This window comes from Oryx dammah, unplaced genomic scaffold (assembly GCF_014754425.2).
Source record: "Oryx dammah isolate SB20612 unplaced genomic scaffold, SCBI_Odam_1.1 HiC_scaffold_21, whole genome shotgun sequence".
Lineage (NCBI taxonomy): Eukaryota > Metazoa > Chordata > Mammalia > Artiodactyla > Bovidae > Oryx > Oryx dammah.
This window is the reverse complement of record NW_024070205.1, coordinates 10,081,831-10,099,087: the sequence shown is the minus strand read 5'-3', so window position 1 is coordinate 10,099,087 and position 17,257 is coordinate 10,081,831. Positions and strand designations below refer to the sequence as shown.

The 17,257-nt window shown below is 38.7% G+C and overlaps 1 protein-coding gene across 2 annotated transcripts in view; it reads left to right on the top strand.

Moving 5' to 3' along the window:
• The window catches only part of NSL1 (NSL1 component of MIS12 kinetochore complex), a 42,932-nt gene extending 32,344 nt beyond the window's left edge, over window positions 1-10,588 (top strand). Inside the window, exons 5-7 of one of the 2 annotated variants that reach the window (XR_005724950.1) lie at window positions 6,321-6,388; window positions 6,558-7,135; window positions 7,358-8,242. Coding sequence is in view for 1 of the 2 variants with exons in the window: in XM_040263134.1 (XP_040119068.1) it covers window positions 6,321-6,388; window positions 9,104-9,382 (347 nt within the window). In the remaining variant the exon portion in view is untranslated. Of the gene's footprint in view, window positions 1-6,320; window positions 6,389-6,557; window positions 7,136-7,357; window positions 8,243-9,103 lie in introns of those variants that run through there. The other variant, XM_040263134.1, reaches the window with a different exon arrangement.
• The last annotated feature ends 6,669 nt before the right edge of the window (window positions 10,589-17,257 follow it).

Genomic DNA, 17,257 nt, shown 5'->3' with positions numbered 1-17,257 from the left:
GAAGGAAAATATCAACAAATAGAAAAATAACATCAGTGCTAGGGTGATGTGTTTAGGTGATGGGAAACACTTTTCTGAGGAAGTAGCAAGAAGGAATTTATCTTGTGACAATCAAGAGGAAGAACTTTTCAGTTAGAAGAGCTAGAACAAGGTTCCTAAGAATGAGCTTGAGTATTCATAGAACAAGGGACTACTGAGGCTGTAGTGGAAGGAATAGAGGGAAAGAGCATTATAGAAGGTTAGAGTCTTGACTGAGACCAGATAACGCAAGCTAGGAGTTTGAAAATATGTGGTACCTTAAGACAGATGCAGTTCTTGGGTACTGAAGGAGCTGGTGAGGTGCAGGTGTGAGTAGAGGCCAAGGAGCCTAGCACGTGTGTTAAACAGATGGGTTAAAATTGTGGCAAAGTGTTATCTTCCAGAAAGTCATATATCACTGCTTAGTTTTTGGTTTCCTTTTCACCAGGGCTGCTACTTTTTAACTCATGGTTCTTATTCATGCCTTTAGTTACGCTTTTTAGAAACTAGTACAAGCCAAACATCCTATATTATGCATGCTTGCTCATACATGTTCATAAAATACAGTGGAAATGGAAAGGAAACACTCAGTTAATGCTTTTTTTTCCTTGCTGAATTTCTGAATTTGTGCATGCTTTTGGAATTTCATGTTTCCTAGTTTAGTCAGTGCAATGACCTAAAAGCAAAACAAGGTTGATTACTCAATCTTTCATTTCCACTTTTTCATTTCCCTGTGTTTTAGAAAGCAAGTGACTAGGGAAGGCAGTGTACTCAAGGGTGCCTAACTTCCACATTTTTAAGAGCAAACTTTTATATATATATCTTTGCAGCAGTCTTCTAATTAACTCCCTACCAATAGGATGAGTTTTCATTTGTCATTTATAACCTTTTGTGATCCTATTAGTGAAACTAATCATTCTTTCCATATCATCAACTTTTTTAAAAAGTTATTTGAAATTAATTGACGAGGCTCCCTTTTTATTATTTCCTGTCCTTCACAAAACATGTAGTAATGACAAGGATCTATTTTAAGTTTCTCTGTAGTAGACTTTATGATAGTTCTTTTGCTGACCCTACAAGCAGAGGACTTAGAGACAGTTCCTCTTTTTCCTAATAGTGACAGCTTGCTTAAGCCATTGTTAGAATATTTACAGGTAGTCACCCACTTACAAATGGTTACATTTCAGACATTTATACTTAATCTGAACTCTGAAATTTGAACTGTATTTCCCTCCTGAAAAAATGTGCAAATGGTATTATAAATAAATAACTTTCTAGGCTACCCTTTAAAGACCTGTGTAAACCTGTGTGTGCTTGGTCACTCAGCTGCGTCCGACTCTTTGCGACCCTATGGACTATAGCCCACCAGGGCCCTCTTTCCATGGGATTCTCCAGGCAAGAATACTGAAGTGGATTGCCATGCCCTCCTCCGAGGAATCTTCCCAACCCAGGGATTGAACCCGTGTCTCTTGCATTGCAGAATTCTTTACCGCTAAGCCACCAGGGAAGCCCCATGTAACATATAGGGTAGCTGAAATACTACACATTTATGATGAAAAATATGAGGAAAATCACACTTCAGATGCACATTAGTTCTACTGCATGACATTTAAATAGAATCTGGAGGTAGTGCTTTGGGTTCAGTGATACCTTTGTTTGTGGTGAGACAGTGAATAATGGTGCCATGAAGGTGTTACCATTAAGGTGATGGAGAGAGCCCTTCAGGATGCTTCTGCAGGAAGCTCATCCATCTCCTGCATGGCAAGGACCAGCCATCTGGACATGAGACAGTTTATCATGAGTACCTGTAAGCTCTTACTAGTTACAGCAAGTGGAACAGTCATTTAAAATAATCTTAAGTGAGGAATTGAAAAGTCTGTGTATTTTGAATTCCTGAGCAGATGTTAATGTTGGTGAATGCTTTTCTGATACATTTACAGATGACATATTTCATTTTTAGTGGTCATATTTGTGTGTTTATTTTTCCCCCCTTTTTGGGTTTTTTTAAATCTTTGTGTGTTTAGTTTTATTCCTAAAATTATTGATGCTCCTTAGTTTTCAAAGAAAGGAATTTAATTTACTTAACTAAAAACAAAACAGTACTTAAATGTTAATAGTTGAAACAAATTTAACTCTAGACTTTTAAAAATTCTTTGCTAGGCATAATTTATTTTTGTTTTTATCTTAAGAGATTTTATTATAGCGAAATTTTTGACTGTTAACTTATATTCATATGAGTATAGTATAATTCCTGGCAAAGTGGTAGTTTGGAAAGTTACGTATAGAATATAGAAGAGTGTGTGCTGTGAGTTTCTAACTCTGTTTAGTGTTTATTCAGTTATTCGTTTAGTTCAGATACATTTCTCAGCTCTCACAGCTCCTTTTTTCCATCTAAAAAAAAAGAGGATGATGAAACCTGCTTCCGTCACAGAGTTGCTAAAGTTAATACATAGGATTGATTGGCACTGTATGACAGCCCATAATACTATAGAAATGCGCTATCAGAAGATCACGTGTAGGGAAAACTTCCATTCCTTCTGTTTCTTTTACCTGAACTCTCCTTTTCATAGCCAAGTTTCTCAAAAGAATAATCTACACTCATCCGCTTCACTTTCATTTTTGTAAAAAATCATCAGTAGTATTAAGCATTGATATTGTTATGACTATGTAAATGTTCTTCAGTATGAGTCAGGTAATCATACTATGAGTGTATTTTCTTTCTTGAACATCTTTCTACCCCCCGCTTCGGAATGCTTTATTTTTCTGTTTGCTTTGTTTGCTGTTGTGTCTTTCACTAATTCTTTCGCAAACACTTCAATAGAACTGTAAAATTCTTCTCAATATAGTAAACACTTCCATCAAATCCACTTTTAAAACGCTTTCCTTTTTCCTTGGAGGTTTTCCTCTGGGAGCCTTTTGTCTTCCTGTTCTAATCTGGACTGTTTGCTCTTTAGGCCTGCTGAAGAGCTTTCATTCCATCTGTTTCTTTCCTCCTCATCCTGGGGATTTCCTTTACTTCTTTTATGTTTTGGATCATGTTTCCTGGTTCCTGTGTTTTCTTCTTTCTTGATTTATTCTCTTGTTTTGGTATAGCACATCCTTTACCACCCACCTCCTATTTCCACTCACCCCCAGCCACCCAGTACGAAATCTTCTTAGTCTATAACATCTATGTTATAACAGCTCTTATAACATCTATGAAGTTTTTACTCCTTTCAATTCCCTTGTTGGATTGACCTCACCTTTGTGCCTCCATGGCAAACTTTGTTATAGCCTTCATCTATCATACTTTTCAAGCACCTACTCTACAAGTCAGGCACTGTGTTCAGCAGGAGGGAGTCCAAGATTAAGAAAATAAGGTTCTTGTTCCCAAGGAAATTCTGAAAAATAGGAGCACCATGGTTCTCACTGCGGGGGCCGTACTGCCCCCTAGCGGTCCTTTGAAAAATAGGGGGAAATTTTTAGTTAGAGCACTAATGGGAGTGCATAGCTGGCATTTTATAGTCAGGGGCCAAGAATACTAAATGTAGTATAAATCCAGCACAAGTTTAGAATGTTCCACCAAACATTCATGTATGAAAATCTGTTCGCAGTTATCCAAGCCTGCGACCTAACTCCATTTTACATGCAATCCCAAACTGCTTGGCACTGTTTTCAGTGTTATTGCTTGTGCAATAGATGGAAAACAGCTATTGTCCATCAGTGTGTGTTTGCAGAAGAAAATTTTTTGTTAAGTTATATGTGTTACCACGTGCTGAGTGACTGAACTGAAGACAACCTTCTAGAGTAAATGTTGAAAAAGAGATTTTGTTCATTATGTGTATGTTTGTATATATTGAGCTATAATATATAGTGCACAGCTTGATGAACTTGTATACATATATACATATTAAAGTATGTAACTGCCACTTCGATCTAGATATTGTCTGCAGAGTTGGGAAACATAGGATAAACCTATTTTTATGTTTTTTTTTTTAATATTTATTTTTTTAATTTATTCATTTTTTAATTGAAGGATAATTACTTACAGAATTTTGTTGTTTTCTGTCAAACCTCAGCCTGAATCAGCCATCGGTATATATATATCCTCTCCCTCTTGAACCTCCCTCCCATCTCCCTCCCCATCCCACCCTCTAGGTTGATACAGAGCCCCCGTTTGAGTTTCCTGAGACATACAGCAAATTCCCACTGACTATCTATTTTATATATGGTAATGTAAGTTTCCATGTTACTTTCTCCATACCTCTCACCCCTCCTCCCCTCTCCCCATGTACATAAGTCTATTCTCTGTTTTTCCACTGCTCCCTGCAAATAAATTCTTCAGTAGTATCATTTTTCTAGATTCCATATATATATATTAATATGTGATATTTATTTTTCTGACTTACTTCACTCTGTATAATAGGCTCTAGGTTCATCCATCTCATTAGAATTGACTCAAATGTGTTCTTTTTTATGGCTGAGTAATATTCCATTGCATATATGTACCACAACTTCTTTAACATAGGATAAACCTATTTTTAAAAAGTACCTTTTCAAATAATATGCCTGTTATGTTTTCATATGTACAGTAAATATAGTCACACTGTCCAAAAATCTGGAAACATCAGGAAAATATCCTATTTATTTCATTTTTTACATTTTAACAGTTAGAGCCATTGCTTTAAATTTTACTTGAAAAGGTAACTTGAAGAAGAAGATATTGACTATATTATTTGCAAGTGTAACTAACACATATTTATTCTGCTTCCCAATTTTACAGACACTCTGTACCCCAAAAAGTTTCCTTATATTCCTTACTGGTCAATATTCTGCTGCTCTCAGAGGTAGCAACCGTTCTGATTTAATCATCATATTTCTTCAAATATTCTTTCTATCTCTGTTAATTTACATATGCAGGAAAGGTAAATTGAACTAAAAAGAAGTCTTTGCAACTAGAGTTGCATTTTATCAGTCTGATTATGAAATGTTTTAGATCCACTTACAACTTTCATACTCTGTTTTTTCAAAAGATGAATTAGAAATTTACAACAACATTTTTACTTGCAAAGGATTTTGGTACAGTGTATAGAACAAAGCTAATGGGAAATATGTAATGGAAGATTTGTCTTTTTAATAGAACCAAATGTTACTGAATTAACAGAAGCACACAAAATGTAGGAATCTCATTTTTATTAATGAAAATTATTTTTAAATACTTCCTATTATTGCCACACTGTATATTAAAAACTTTTTTACAGTGATAAGAAATTATGTGAACTTAAAATTTTTGATTAGACTGCTTGCCTTTTATTCTTACTCCCAGGTGGCTCAGGCAGTAGAGCATTCTGTCTACAATGTGGGAGACCTGGGTTCGATCACTGGGTCGAAAAGATTCCCTGGAGAAGGAAATGACAACCCTCTCCAGTACTCTTGCCTAGAAAATCACATGGACGGAGGAGCCTGGTGCAGGCTACTGTTCATGGGATCACAAAGAGTCAGACACGACTGAGAGACTTCACTGATTCTTACTCTGAATCTGTCCACAAAGGTCAACCACATATCTTCTGTCTGTTGAGTCACTGAGTTGTGTCTGACTCTTTGCAACCCCATGGACTGTAGCTCGCCAGGCTCCTCTGTCCATGGGATTCTCTAGGCAAGAATACTGGAGTTGGTTGCCATTGTCTCCTCCAGGGGATCTTCCTGACCCAGGGATTGAACTCATGTCTCTTGCATCAGCAGTTGGATTCTTTACCACTGTGCCACCTGGGAAACGCCATCTTCTCTATAGTTCTCATATTTCTGTTTTTGTCTTATCCATTCTATATTCCCTATCGCCCTTCAACAGTATGACTGTATGATCTCTGAATTCTTTTTAAGTGGATGTGATTACTGAACTACTGAATGTAATCTGAATTATGGTGGAATTTCAAAGTAGGAGATAATATTTTCTATTGGATTTAATCCCTACACTTTCCAGTGTTTTAGTGTAGGGAATTATTTTGATGTAACACTTTTAATAAGGCCATCTCATTTGTAGATATATTGTGCTTCCTAATTTTCACCATTTCAACATGCTGTACTTTGTATTGGCATATTATCCACACTCTTTTAAGATTATTTCCTCCCCTCTTGTCATGTTCAAATAAATAGAGTATGTTATTTCCCTGATCTTCTGTTTTATATATAGAATAACCTCTGCTTTTCTTGTTAAGTAAAGGTGAAGGGTCCTCACAGATTATTGTCCAGATAGCACCTGCATGTCTTTTATGACTTGGTATTAGATTAAAAGCCTAAAATATTGTTTGGTGGTTTCTTTGCAGCCCCTCGGTTGGAAAACTTGAGATGCAGAGGAGGAACAGTAGCTAAGGAGATCAGTGAAGCCATGAAGGTAACTGCCTACTAAGTTATAAGTGAATAACATGCATAGCTAAGTATTTGCGTTTAGCATTCATATGTGTGTTAGTCTGTTGTAATAGGAATTCTCAGTAGTCTTTTAAATAGATCTTTAATGAAGTTATTAAATGACTGTAACATTCAGAATGATTACCATTTTTTAGGTACCTACTGTGTGCCAGAGTTATGCCTGGCTTCTTTAAAGGTTGGGCTTCCCTGGTTACCCAAACAGTAAAGAATCTGCCTGCAGTGCAGGAGACCTGGGTTCCATCCCTGCATTGGGAAGATCCCCTGGAGAAGGGAATGGCTAGCCACTGCTGTATTTTTGCTTGGAGAATTCCATGGACGGAGGAACCTGGCAGGCTACAGTCCATGGGTTGTAAAGAGTTGGACACAACTGAACGATTAACACTTTAACTTTCTTTGAAGGTTGGTTATATTTTTTGAGTTCTGAGAGTTAGAAATCCATCAAACAATTTTGGATAATAACACTAACATTTAGTCAGCATTTATGAATTAGGCCCCGTCTAACTGTTTTACATATATTGTGTTACCTCATTTAATCCTTACTCTATCCCTCTGAGAGAAGTACTGCTACTTCCTTGTTTTACAGATAAGGAAACTAGAGAGGCTAAGCAGATTGCCCAAACATATCATTGTGCCAGGATTTAAACCCTGGATGTTTAGCTCCAGAACATGTACTCTTAACCACTGTATTATACTGTATTTATGCAAATAATCAGTGAAGGTGAAGTCGCTCAGTCGTGTCTGACTCTTTGCGACCCCATGGACTGTAGCCCATCAGGCTCCTCCGTCCATGGGATTCTTCAGGCAAGAATACTGGAGTGGGTTGCCATTTCCTTCTCCAGGGGATCTTCCCGACCCAAGGATCGAACCCAGGTCTCCCACATTGGAGGCAGACACTTTAACCTCTGAGCCACCAGGGACCTTAATAAATAATCAGTAAATAATATATAATAAGAATAGCAGAAGAAGTTTATTAGAATCAAACCAAGGGCTATAGCCCAGGAAAGAGCTTCTCAGTAGCTTTGATGGGACTGCTCCAAAGGGTAGGGGAGGAGCCAGTCTATATGAATTTTTTGGCTGGGGAAGAAATGTCAAGATTGCAACTTGGTAAAAGATTACTGCTAAGTGTGAAGAACGGATGTCTCAAGTTAATGATTTTAGTGTTTTTTTCTGTGTATGGGAAGGTGCAAGAATCATGGGTCGTTGAAATCTGTCCTTAAATGTGCATCTTAACTATCTGGGAGCCTGTGTATCCAAAGCACAGAATGCTCATCTTGGCTTTCCCATTCTGAGTTCCCCTCGGGGCTCCCTGTCTTGGGTGAGTGCAGTGGGTCGTGCCTTCGCCCTTTGTGTAACTGGATGATGAGCACATTCTTTTCTTTAATGGTGAAAGCAGAAGTACAAGGTATGTTTGACAGGCCACAAGACAGGCTGTTTGAGTTAGCATACAGTTCAAACTAAATCATGTATAAACCAGAGTGACTTTCCCGTACCTCAGTATGTGGAAATTTCTTCCATCAACTGCATATCCAACTTGGAGTTTTAATATTATTATAATAAAATTGTCTATGTTCTTGACATGTATTTTGCCCAAACAAAAACCATTTGGATATCTAGTACATGAAAATTATTTTTAAACTCCTTCAGAATCTCCTCTGTTTTGATTACTTTCTGTAACCTTTTGTGAGTGTATTGATCCCATGATTTTCTGGTACTCACACTTCTCTCACAGCATGCTCTTAATCAGACATTGGCGAGCTGTGGTGGGCCAGGCTAAAACCCAGCCTGCCACCTGTTTTTGTAAATAAAATTGTTTTGGAACCGAGCCATGTACTTTCGTTTACTTATTGTCTACAGACTCTTTGGGGCTTCACAGGTGGCACGGTGGTAAAGAATCTGCCTGCCAATGCAGGAGACACGGTTTCGATCCCTGGTTCTGGAAGATCCCTAGAGTAGGAAATGGCAACTCATTCCAGTATTTTTGCCTGGAAAATTCCATGGACAGAGGAACCTGGTGGGCTTCAGTCCAGGGGGTCACAAAGAGTGGGCTGTGACTGAGCATGTATGCGTGCATGGCCTCTTAACACTAGAACGGGAGAGTAGAGTAATTGTGACAGATGTAAAGGCCCTCCCAGCCTAAAATGTTTATTCTGTGGGCCTTTATAGGGAAAATGCGCTGATCCCCCCTCTGAGAGTTCTAAAATACGTACTATCCTAAAATACAGAATTCCAGACATTAGATTTTTTAACTGTGAAATTCTATTACCTCCTCTGTGTGCGTGTGTGCGTGCGTGCGTGCGTGTGTGTGTGTGTGTTTTAATCTTTTCACCTTGCTGTGAGGCTTTAGTTCCCCTACTAGGAATCTAACCTGTACCTCGTGCATTGGAAGGACAAAGTCTTAACCACTGAACTGCCAGGGAAGTCCCTGTTACCTCCTGTTTTACTAGAGTTTTATTTTACTACCAGGCATTATAAAATAGGAATAGAATACATCTTTTTAGCTTTTGCTTTTTGTTAAAATCCCTCAGCTAAAATTGGTATTTTAAAGTACTGTCGATTATCTATGACCTAAAAATAAAGTTTTAGAAAAAGGCTTGACCTGAACAGCTTAAATACTTACCTCTGTGTTTTTGTGTTTCAGCCTGAGATTAACGTTAAGTATTACTGTTGTTTGTTTTTTAAGTCCTTACCTGCATTAATTGAACAAGGAGATGGATTTTCCCAAGTTCTAAAGATGCAGCCTATTATCCAGCTCCAGAGAGTCCACCAGGAAGTCTTTTCCAGTTGCTGTAGGAAACCAGATGTTAAAGCCGAGAGCTTTATAGCACAAATAGAAACCACACCAGCAGAGACTTCTACTAGGACAACTACTGACTTGGTACTGAGAAGAAAGCGAACTAAAGACTGCCCCCAGAGAAAATGGTATCCTTTGCAGCCAAAGAGAATTAATCTTGATACATAAGCCCTTTTTGTTCATTTTAAGAGGTTAAATTAGGCGCTGTCAACATTTAGATTACAGCCTAATGCCTGGACAGGACTTTGTTTAAAACAGCAGATAACTAGTGATTCCTTAATACAAGTATAGTAACGCTATGTTGGAGTGTGATGTAATATTTTCATCTGTAGTCCATGAAAAGCATATTGTTTGAATATTGACACAAAGCCTGTCAACAGTCATTAAGAGTGCAAACTTATACTGTCCTTAAATACCATCAACACTTGGCTGCCTTACAGCTTTTGTGGAATTTCAGAAGTAACATATTCCATTGCGTTTCCCAGATATACATCTTTGTTTAAAAAAGAGCTGTAACAGTTTTTTAAGGGCTGAAAGTCATCATCATTTCTGCACAGTAGCAGATACAGTTGTTTTCTTGGGTACCTCCCCCAAGGCAGTTTGATTTATCAAATTAACATGCAGATGACAAGACTGGCTTTGACTTTGTTACACTAAGTTCCATTAATTTGAATTTGTGGGATTAATTTTAATTTTTTTGGTTTTGTTTTGTAAGACAAAGAAGATGATTTGTGTAAGAATTTCTCTTAGAAATAAAAATTGCCATCTAGCTGGTGTTTCTTACACACACTTTTGTTTTTCATAGATTAACTTTTAAACATAAGTTGACTTGGAACTAATAATTTCTTTTCAGGATTTCTCGTTATTTTTTGTAGATGAATCCAGTTCAAAAATATGTATCAGATTAAAACATTAAACAAATTGTCACTGTGGAAGAAATACAGATGATCATATTGAAATATTTTACATTTGAGAATGTTCACGTATCAAGTATATAATCATTGGTAGAAAGAAGTCTGAGAAAGCAGTATTGCCTATACTCCTAAACATTTAAGTAGAGTTTCTCTAGCTCTTATTGTTTCTCTTATTCACAGTAATACAATGTAGGCAGGGCCATCTAGTTTGCCAGATGTTTTCTTACAAACGATTGTATACCTTCATTCCTTTACAGAGGAATTTACTAATCACGAGGTTGGGAAATAATGTACTTCTCTTGTTCATTATGTCTTAATAATCATGAATAAGAAAGTCTGTCTCAGTGAAGAAAACTTACAAAGCTACTTTATTGCATTCTGAATTTGAATGTTACAACTTAAGATCTGTATATTTGTATGCAATAGTGTGTTTTTATTAAAATAATGTACAAAGACTGCAGCCTTGATCCTGTGTATTTTTAAGACTTGTCTCAGGCCTTCTGGAGCTCAGCTTTAGTTGGATGGTAGGTCAACACCTTGCACATAACTAAATTTCACTGTAAAACTGGAGTCTACAGAATATTGCTATACTAATGTCATGCTTTTTCATAATATCAGTACAAAAGTCTATGAATAGTTTCACTCAAAAGCATGCAAACAAAAGCATTATTGGTAATTCTCCTAGATTAGATAACTGAATTGTGTTTCTGTAAAAAAAAAAAAGTCTTTTTTTTAAGAGATTTGTATTGAGATACATAGAGTTTAATAACTTGATGTCTTAGATTTGTTTGCAATATGTTAGCCAAGAAAAAAGGAGAGGAATAGATGAAGTGAGTATGGCAAAAATCTTGATAATGTTCGATCTGTGTGAAGCTATAATCTTTCTACTCCTGGGTCTGGAAATTTTTATAATTAAAAAGTTTGTTCTTTTTAAAGCCCTCAGACAAACAGCTGAAACTTGAAATCTTTTAGAGGGCTCACAATGTTACTCCACAGTTGTAGCAGAGTTCCAAATGAAATACCATTAGGAAAGAAAATATATTAGCATTATTAACTAAGGTAAACATGGCTGATATCAGTAATTTATTATCGACAAGTATTTTTAAGAAGAGAAATTGAGAGACTTCCCTGGTGGTCCAGTGGCTAAGACTCAAGTACTCCCAGTATAGGGGGCCGAGGTTTGATCCCTGGTCAGGGAGCTAGATCCCACATGCCAAAACTAAAAAGATCCAGCATGCTGCAACTAAGACCTGGTGCAGCCAAATACATATTTTTTAAAAAAGAAGAGAAATTTCTGCATAGACTGAGAACTAGCTAGCTAAGGTGATGAAAAGTCAAAAAGTCTGTAGTTGCAAGAAATATTGAAGGAAAAAATAGAAAATCAAATAGTGACATACCTATGGTAAAAAGGCCAGATTGGACGGAGTCTTAAATTTCCTTTCAACAAAAACCAAAGTCAGACAAAGAAGCAAAATACAGGAAGGTCAAATCCAGTTTCAAGGGACAGAGGACATTTAAAGCAGCTGGTTCCTGAAAACACTGATGGAATATCTGTGTTTTCCAAACATCAGGCATTAGAAACTGTATTAGTCAGCTTGAGTTGCTGTAACAGAATACCACAGACTGGGTGACTTAAACAACAGAAATTTAATTTCTCACGGTTCTGGAGATTTGAAGCCCATGATCAAGGCAAATTCAGTTTCTGTTCCTTCATGCATGCGTTGGTGGTTGGGGCAGTATTGGTCTCTTTTCTTTTAAGAACATTAATCCTGTTAGAAAGCTACACCTATGACTTTCAGTTCAGTTCAGTCGCTCAGTCGTGTCCGACTCTTTGCGACCCCATGAATTGCAGCACGCCTGGCCTCCCTGTTCATCACCATCTCCCGGAGTTCACTCAGACTCAGTGTCCATCGAGTCCGTGATGCCATCCAGCCATCTCATCCTCGGTCGTCTCCTTCTCCTCCTGCCCCCAATCCCCTCCAGCATCAGAGTCTTTTCCAATGAGTCAACTCTTCGCATGAGGTGGCCAAAGTACTGGAGGTTCAGCTTTAGCATCATTCCTTCCAAAGAAATCCCAGGGCTGATCTCCTTCAGAATGGACTGGTTGGATCTCCTTGCAGTCCAAGGGACTCTCAAGAGTCTTCTCCAACACCACAGGTCAAAAGCATCAATTCTTCGGCGCTCAGCCTTCTTCACAGTCCAACTCTCACATCCATACATGACCATTGGAAAAACCATAGCCTTGACTAGACGGACCTTAGTCTGCAAAGTAATGTCTCTGCTTTTGAATATACTGTCTAGGTTGGTTATAACTTTTCTTCCAAGGAGTAAGCATCTTTTAATTTCATGGCTGCAGTCACCATCGACAGTGATTTTGGAGCCCCCCAAAATAAAGTCTGACACTGTTTCCACTGTTTCCCCATCTATTTGCCATGAAGTGATGGGACCAGATGCCATGATCTTCATTTTCTGAATGTTGAGCTTTAAGCCAACTTTTTCACTCTCTTTCACTTTCATCAAGAGGCTTTTGAGTTCCTCTTCACTTTCTGCCATAAGGGTGGTATCATCTGCATATCTGAGGTTATTGATATTTCTCCCGGCAATCTCGATTCCAGCTTGTGTTTCTTCCAGTCCAGCGTTTCTCATGATGTACTCTGCATATAAGTTAAATAAGCAGGGTGACAATATACAGCCTTGACGCACTCCTTTTCCTATTTGGAACCAGTCTGTTGTTCCATGTCCAGTTCTAACTGTTGCTTCCTGGCCTGCATACAGATTTCTCAAGAGGCGGGTCAGGTGGTCTGGTATCCCCATCTCTTTCAGAATTTTCCACAGTTTATTGTGATCCACACAGTCAAAGGCTTTGGCATAGTCAATAAAACAGGAATAGATGTTTTTCTGGAACTCTCCTGCTTTTTCCATGATCCAGCAGATGTTGGCAATTTGATCTCTGGTTCCTCTGCCTTTTTTTTCTAAAACCAGCTTGAACATCAGGGAGTTCACAGTTCACGTATTGCTGAAGCCTGGCTTGGAGAATTTTGAGCATTACTTTACTAGCATGTGAGATGAGTGCAATTGTGCGGTAGTTTGAGCATTCTTTGGCATTGCCTTTCTTTGGGATTGGAATGAAAACTGACCTTTTCCAGTCCTGTGGCCACTGCTGAATTTTCCAAATTTGCTGGCATATTGAGTGCAGCACTTTCACAGCATCATCTTGCAGGATTTGAAAGAGCTCAACTGGAATTCCATCACCTCCACTAGCTTTGTTCCTAGTGATGCTTTCTAAGGCCCACTTGACTTCACATTCCAAGATGTCTGGCTCTAGATTAGCGATCACATCATCATGATTATCTGAGTCGTGAAGATCTTTTTTGTACAGTTCTTCCGTGTATTCTTGCCACTTCTTCTTAATATCTTCTGCTTCTGTTAGGTCCATACCATTTCTGTCCTTTATTGAACCCATCTTTGCATGAAATGTTCCCTTGGTGTATCTAATTTTCTTGAAGTGATCTCTAGTCTTTCCCATTCTGTTCTTTTCCTCTATTTCTTTGCATTGATTGCTGAAGAAGGCTTTCTTATCTCTTCTTGCTATTCTTTGGAACTCTGCATTCAGATGCTTCTATCTTTTCTTTTCTCCTTTGCTTTTTGCTTCTCTTCTTTTCACAGCTATTTGTAAGGCCTCCCCAGACAGCCGTTTTGCTCTTTTGCATTTCTTTTCCATGGGGATGGTCTCGATCCCTGTCTCCTGTACAATGTCACGAACCTCCATCCATAGTTCATCAGGCACTCTATCTATCAGATCTAGTTCCTTAAATCTATTTCTCACTTCCACTGTATAATCATAAGGGATTTGATTTAGGTCATACCTGAATGGTCTAGCGGTTTTCCCTACTTGACCTTATTTAACCTTAATACTTCCTTAGAGGTCCTGTCTCCAAATACAGCCACACTTGGGGCAGGATTATGGACTTCCCTTGTGGCTCAGACAGTAAAGAATCAACCTGCAATGCAGGAGACCTGGGTTCAATCCTTGAGTTGGGAAGATCCCCTGGAGAAGGGAATGGCTGCCCACTCCAGTATTCTGGCCTGGAGAATTCGTCTATGGGGTTGCAAAGAATCGGACATGACTGAGCGACTTTCACTTTAGAGCTTCAACATACGGATTTTGAGGGGACTCAAACTTTGGTCCATAACACTGGACAACAGATATCTTTTCCTCGACCTCTTTCCTTGGGCCTTCATGGCTTGGGCTGCATAGAGAACAAAGTCAATGAAATCAAACTTTTACTTTGCTTCAGAATGCAGCTATCTGTAAAACTGAGTTTGTCTTACTTCTGTTGAAGGCCTTTGTTTTCCCCTATATATCTTCATTTATTCATTTATTAATCCACTCAACAGATACCTGGTAGTCACTACTTAGTTCAAAAGTCAGGTTCAGAGCATAGTTTCTGAGCCAGATTGCCTGGATTCAGATATCTGTTCTACTGTTACTAAATAGAATTGAGCAGGTTACCTCTGTACCATAGTGTTCTCATATATAACACGGGGATGACAATACCCGCCTTACAGTGTTGTTACGAGAAGTAAGTGAGTTCATAATATAAAGTCTTTAGTACTTGGCACATAGTATACATAGTGAGCATTCCATAAGTGTTATTATTACTTGGTTTGTCCGAAAAGGAAAACACTCAAGGGATAAAATGTCGAGAGTCTCATATTCCAGTGAGAACAGTGATCATGCAATGCAGCAAATGGTACAGAGAGGTGTGTGGGGGAACCTTGGTGAGAAGCCGTGGAAGAGTTTGTGGAGGAGGCTACATTTGAGCAGTCTTGAGGGAGGAAGATGCCCAGCAGTGTGAGAGAATCCAACAGGGCAGGTGTTGAGGGAGCACTGTGCATGGGAGGACCCCCAGGTAAGTCTCTCTGTGTGGGTCTTGTCTAGAGGCTTGCTACAGGCGAACCTGAAAAGAGAAGCAGGAGCAACTCTTAAGAATTTTGTCCTCCCCAGAATTGGTGGTGAGGCACCATTAGTGTCAACACAGGAAGGGCAAGGAGGTGGAAAGTCCATTGAATCCGTGGTCCCCCTTTTGTGGCATTTACCCCAAAATAGCAAGAAGAAAGAGAAGCATACTCATCTTTTGAGGAAACTGGGAGGTAGGTTGCCCCAAACCATAGCAGATGAAGAAGGAACGTGTATGGAGGAAAGAGAGATGAATTAACAAGTCAGAGGGATATCAAACCTAAGTGTCTGCAGAGTGATACATTGATAAGGGAAACCCAATTCTGCCCCACCCCCACCCCCAGGATCACTTGACAGTTGAATGGAGAACACCACAGAGTCTGAGGTGAGATGGAAGAGCCTGAAAATGAGGTGGTGACTTATCCCCTTCACTCACTGTTGGTAATTATGCCACAGGAGTTTGTCCTCTGAAAAACTGAAATAAAGACCTGGAGAGAAGAGTGAAACCCAGAGCAAAAAGTGGGCAAAGTGAAGTTCCATACTGGAGTGGTAAGACTTGGAGTTCCAGAATACTGGCAGCCTCACACATCTTAGCTGGGCCTTCTTTAGAGAAATTGAAAAACCCCCTCAGAGAAAAGAGCTCCTGACAACGATATTTGGAGGTCCCAAGCCACATTTCCAGCTGACCAGTCCAATTGCTCTACTGTGGAGCCATTTTGTCTCTTAAGACCCATCCACACAGCGCTTCCAGAAACATTTTTGTATATATTTTACTCTCTGAAATGAATAGAGAGTTCCCTTGCAGTTCAGTGGTTGTGACTTGACACTTTTCAGTGCCAGGACTCGAGTTTGATTCCTGGTTGGGGAACTAAGATCCTGCAACCTGCACAGTGTGAAAAAAGAAAGAACAGGAAGAAACCCACATATCCATCAATAGTCAAAAAACAAGTTGTGGCATATACACATAATGAAATACACAGGAATTTTAAACTAAATTACTGATACATGTACAGTGAGTCCCCTACACATGAACAAGTTCCCTTCTGAGAGCACGTTTGAAGGTCCAATATGTTCATAAGACCAACAGAGTTAGCCTAGGTACCCAACTAAGGCAATTGGTTTTAAAGTACTATTCTGTAGGTTTATAATACTTTCATACCAAAAATACATAACAAACACAAAAAGCATTTAAAGTCTTACAGTACAGTACCTAGAAAAGTCCAGTCGTGCAGTATGACAGCTGGCGTATTGGGACTGGCATCACGTGAACAGGCAAGAAGAGTCCCTAACTGGAGGGGGGAGAAGAGGTGGCACTCGGTGGAGGTGAAGGATCCACGACAAGAGGTGGAGGGTGAGCTTCAATTTCACTCATACTTGACATTGATGGAACACACGTTTGGATCCTTGAAAGTTCATATGTAGGGGACTTAACTGCAATATGGATAAATCCCAGACATTATATTGGATGAAAGAAGCCAGGCTCGAAAGCGTACATACCATTTGTGGAAATTACAGAAGAGGCAGAATGAGTCTATGGTGGTTGCCTGTGGGGAGAGAGGAGATACTAACTGGGAATGGTCACAGGGAAGCTTTTTGGGTGACTGAAATGTTCTGTATATTGATCTTAGTGGTGCTTATATTGCTATATACATATGTAAAGTTTCATTGAGTTATGCACTTTAAATGTCTTCATTTAATTTTATATGTTTTATTTTTAAAAATAATAAGCACAAAATTGGAAATTCACCAGCTATGTGAAGGAAGCCTCCAAATGCAGAGACCAAAAGACTGTAGGTCCCACGAAGGCAAGTACCTTTGTCCTGATGTACCAAAGCTAGTGCCTGCAGGCACAGGGCAGTTTCTGAATACATACTGGTTAACTGAAAACAAGAACACAAAAACCAAAGGGAAATTAGGATCCCAAAACAAACAAACAAAAAACCCAGACAAATAAATGACAGAGTTACAAAATAATTACTGCTTTCCCAGAGAAGAGAAGAGACTGCTTCCATTAAGAAAATTCCAGTAAAGAATTTGGTAAACAAGAAAGAGTTCTTAAAAATTAAAAGTTGAAGTGTAAATGGTGAAATAAATTCAGGATGAGGGCTGTAAGATAATATGAGTATTTCCCAAAAGTAAAACAAAAAGATTAGGAGATAGCAAATTAGG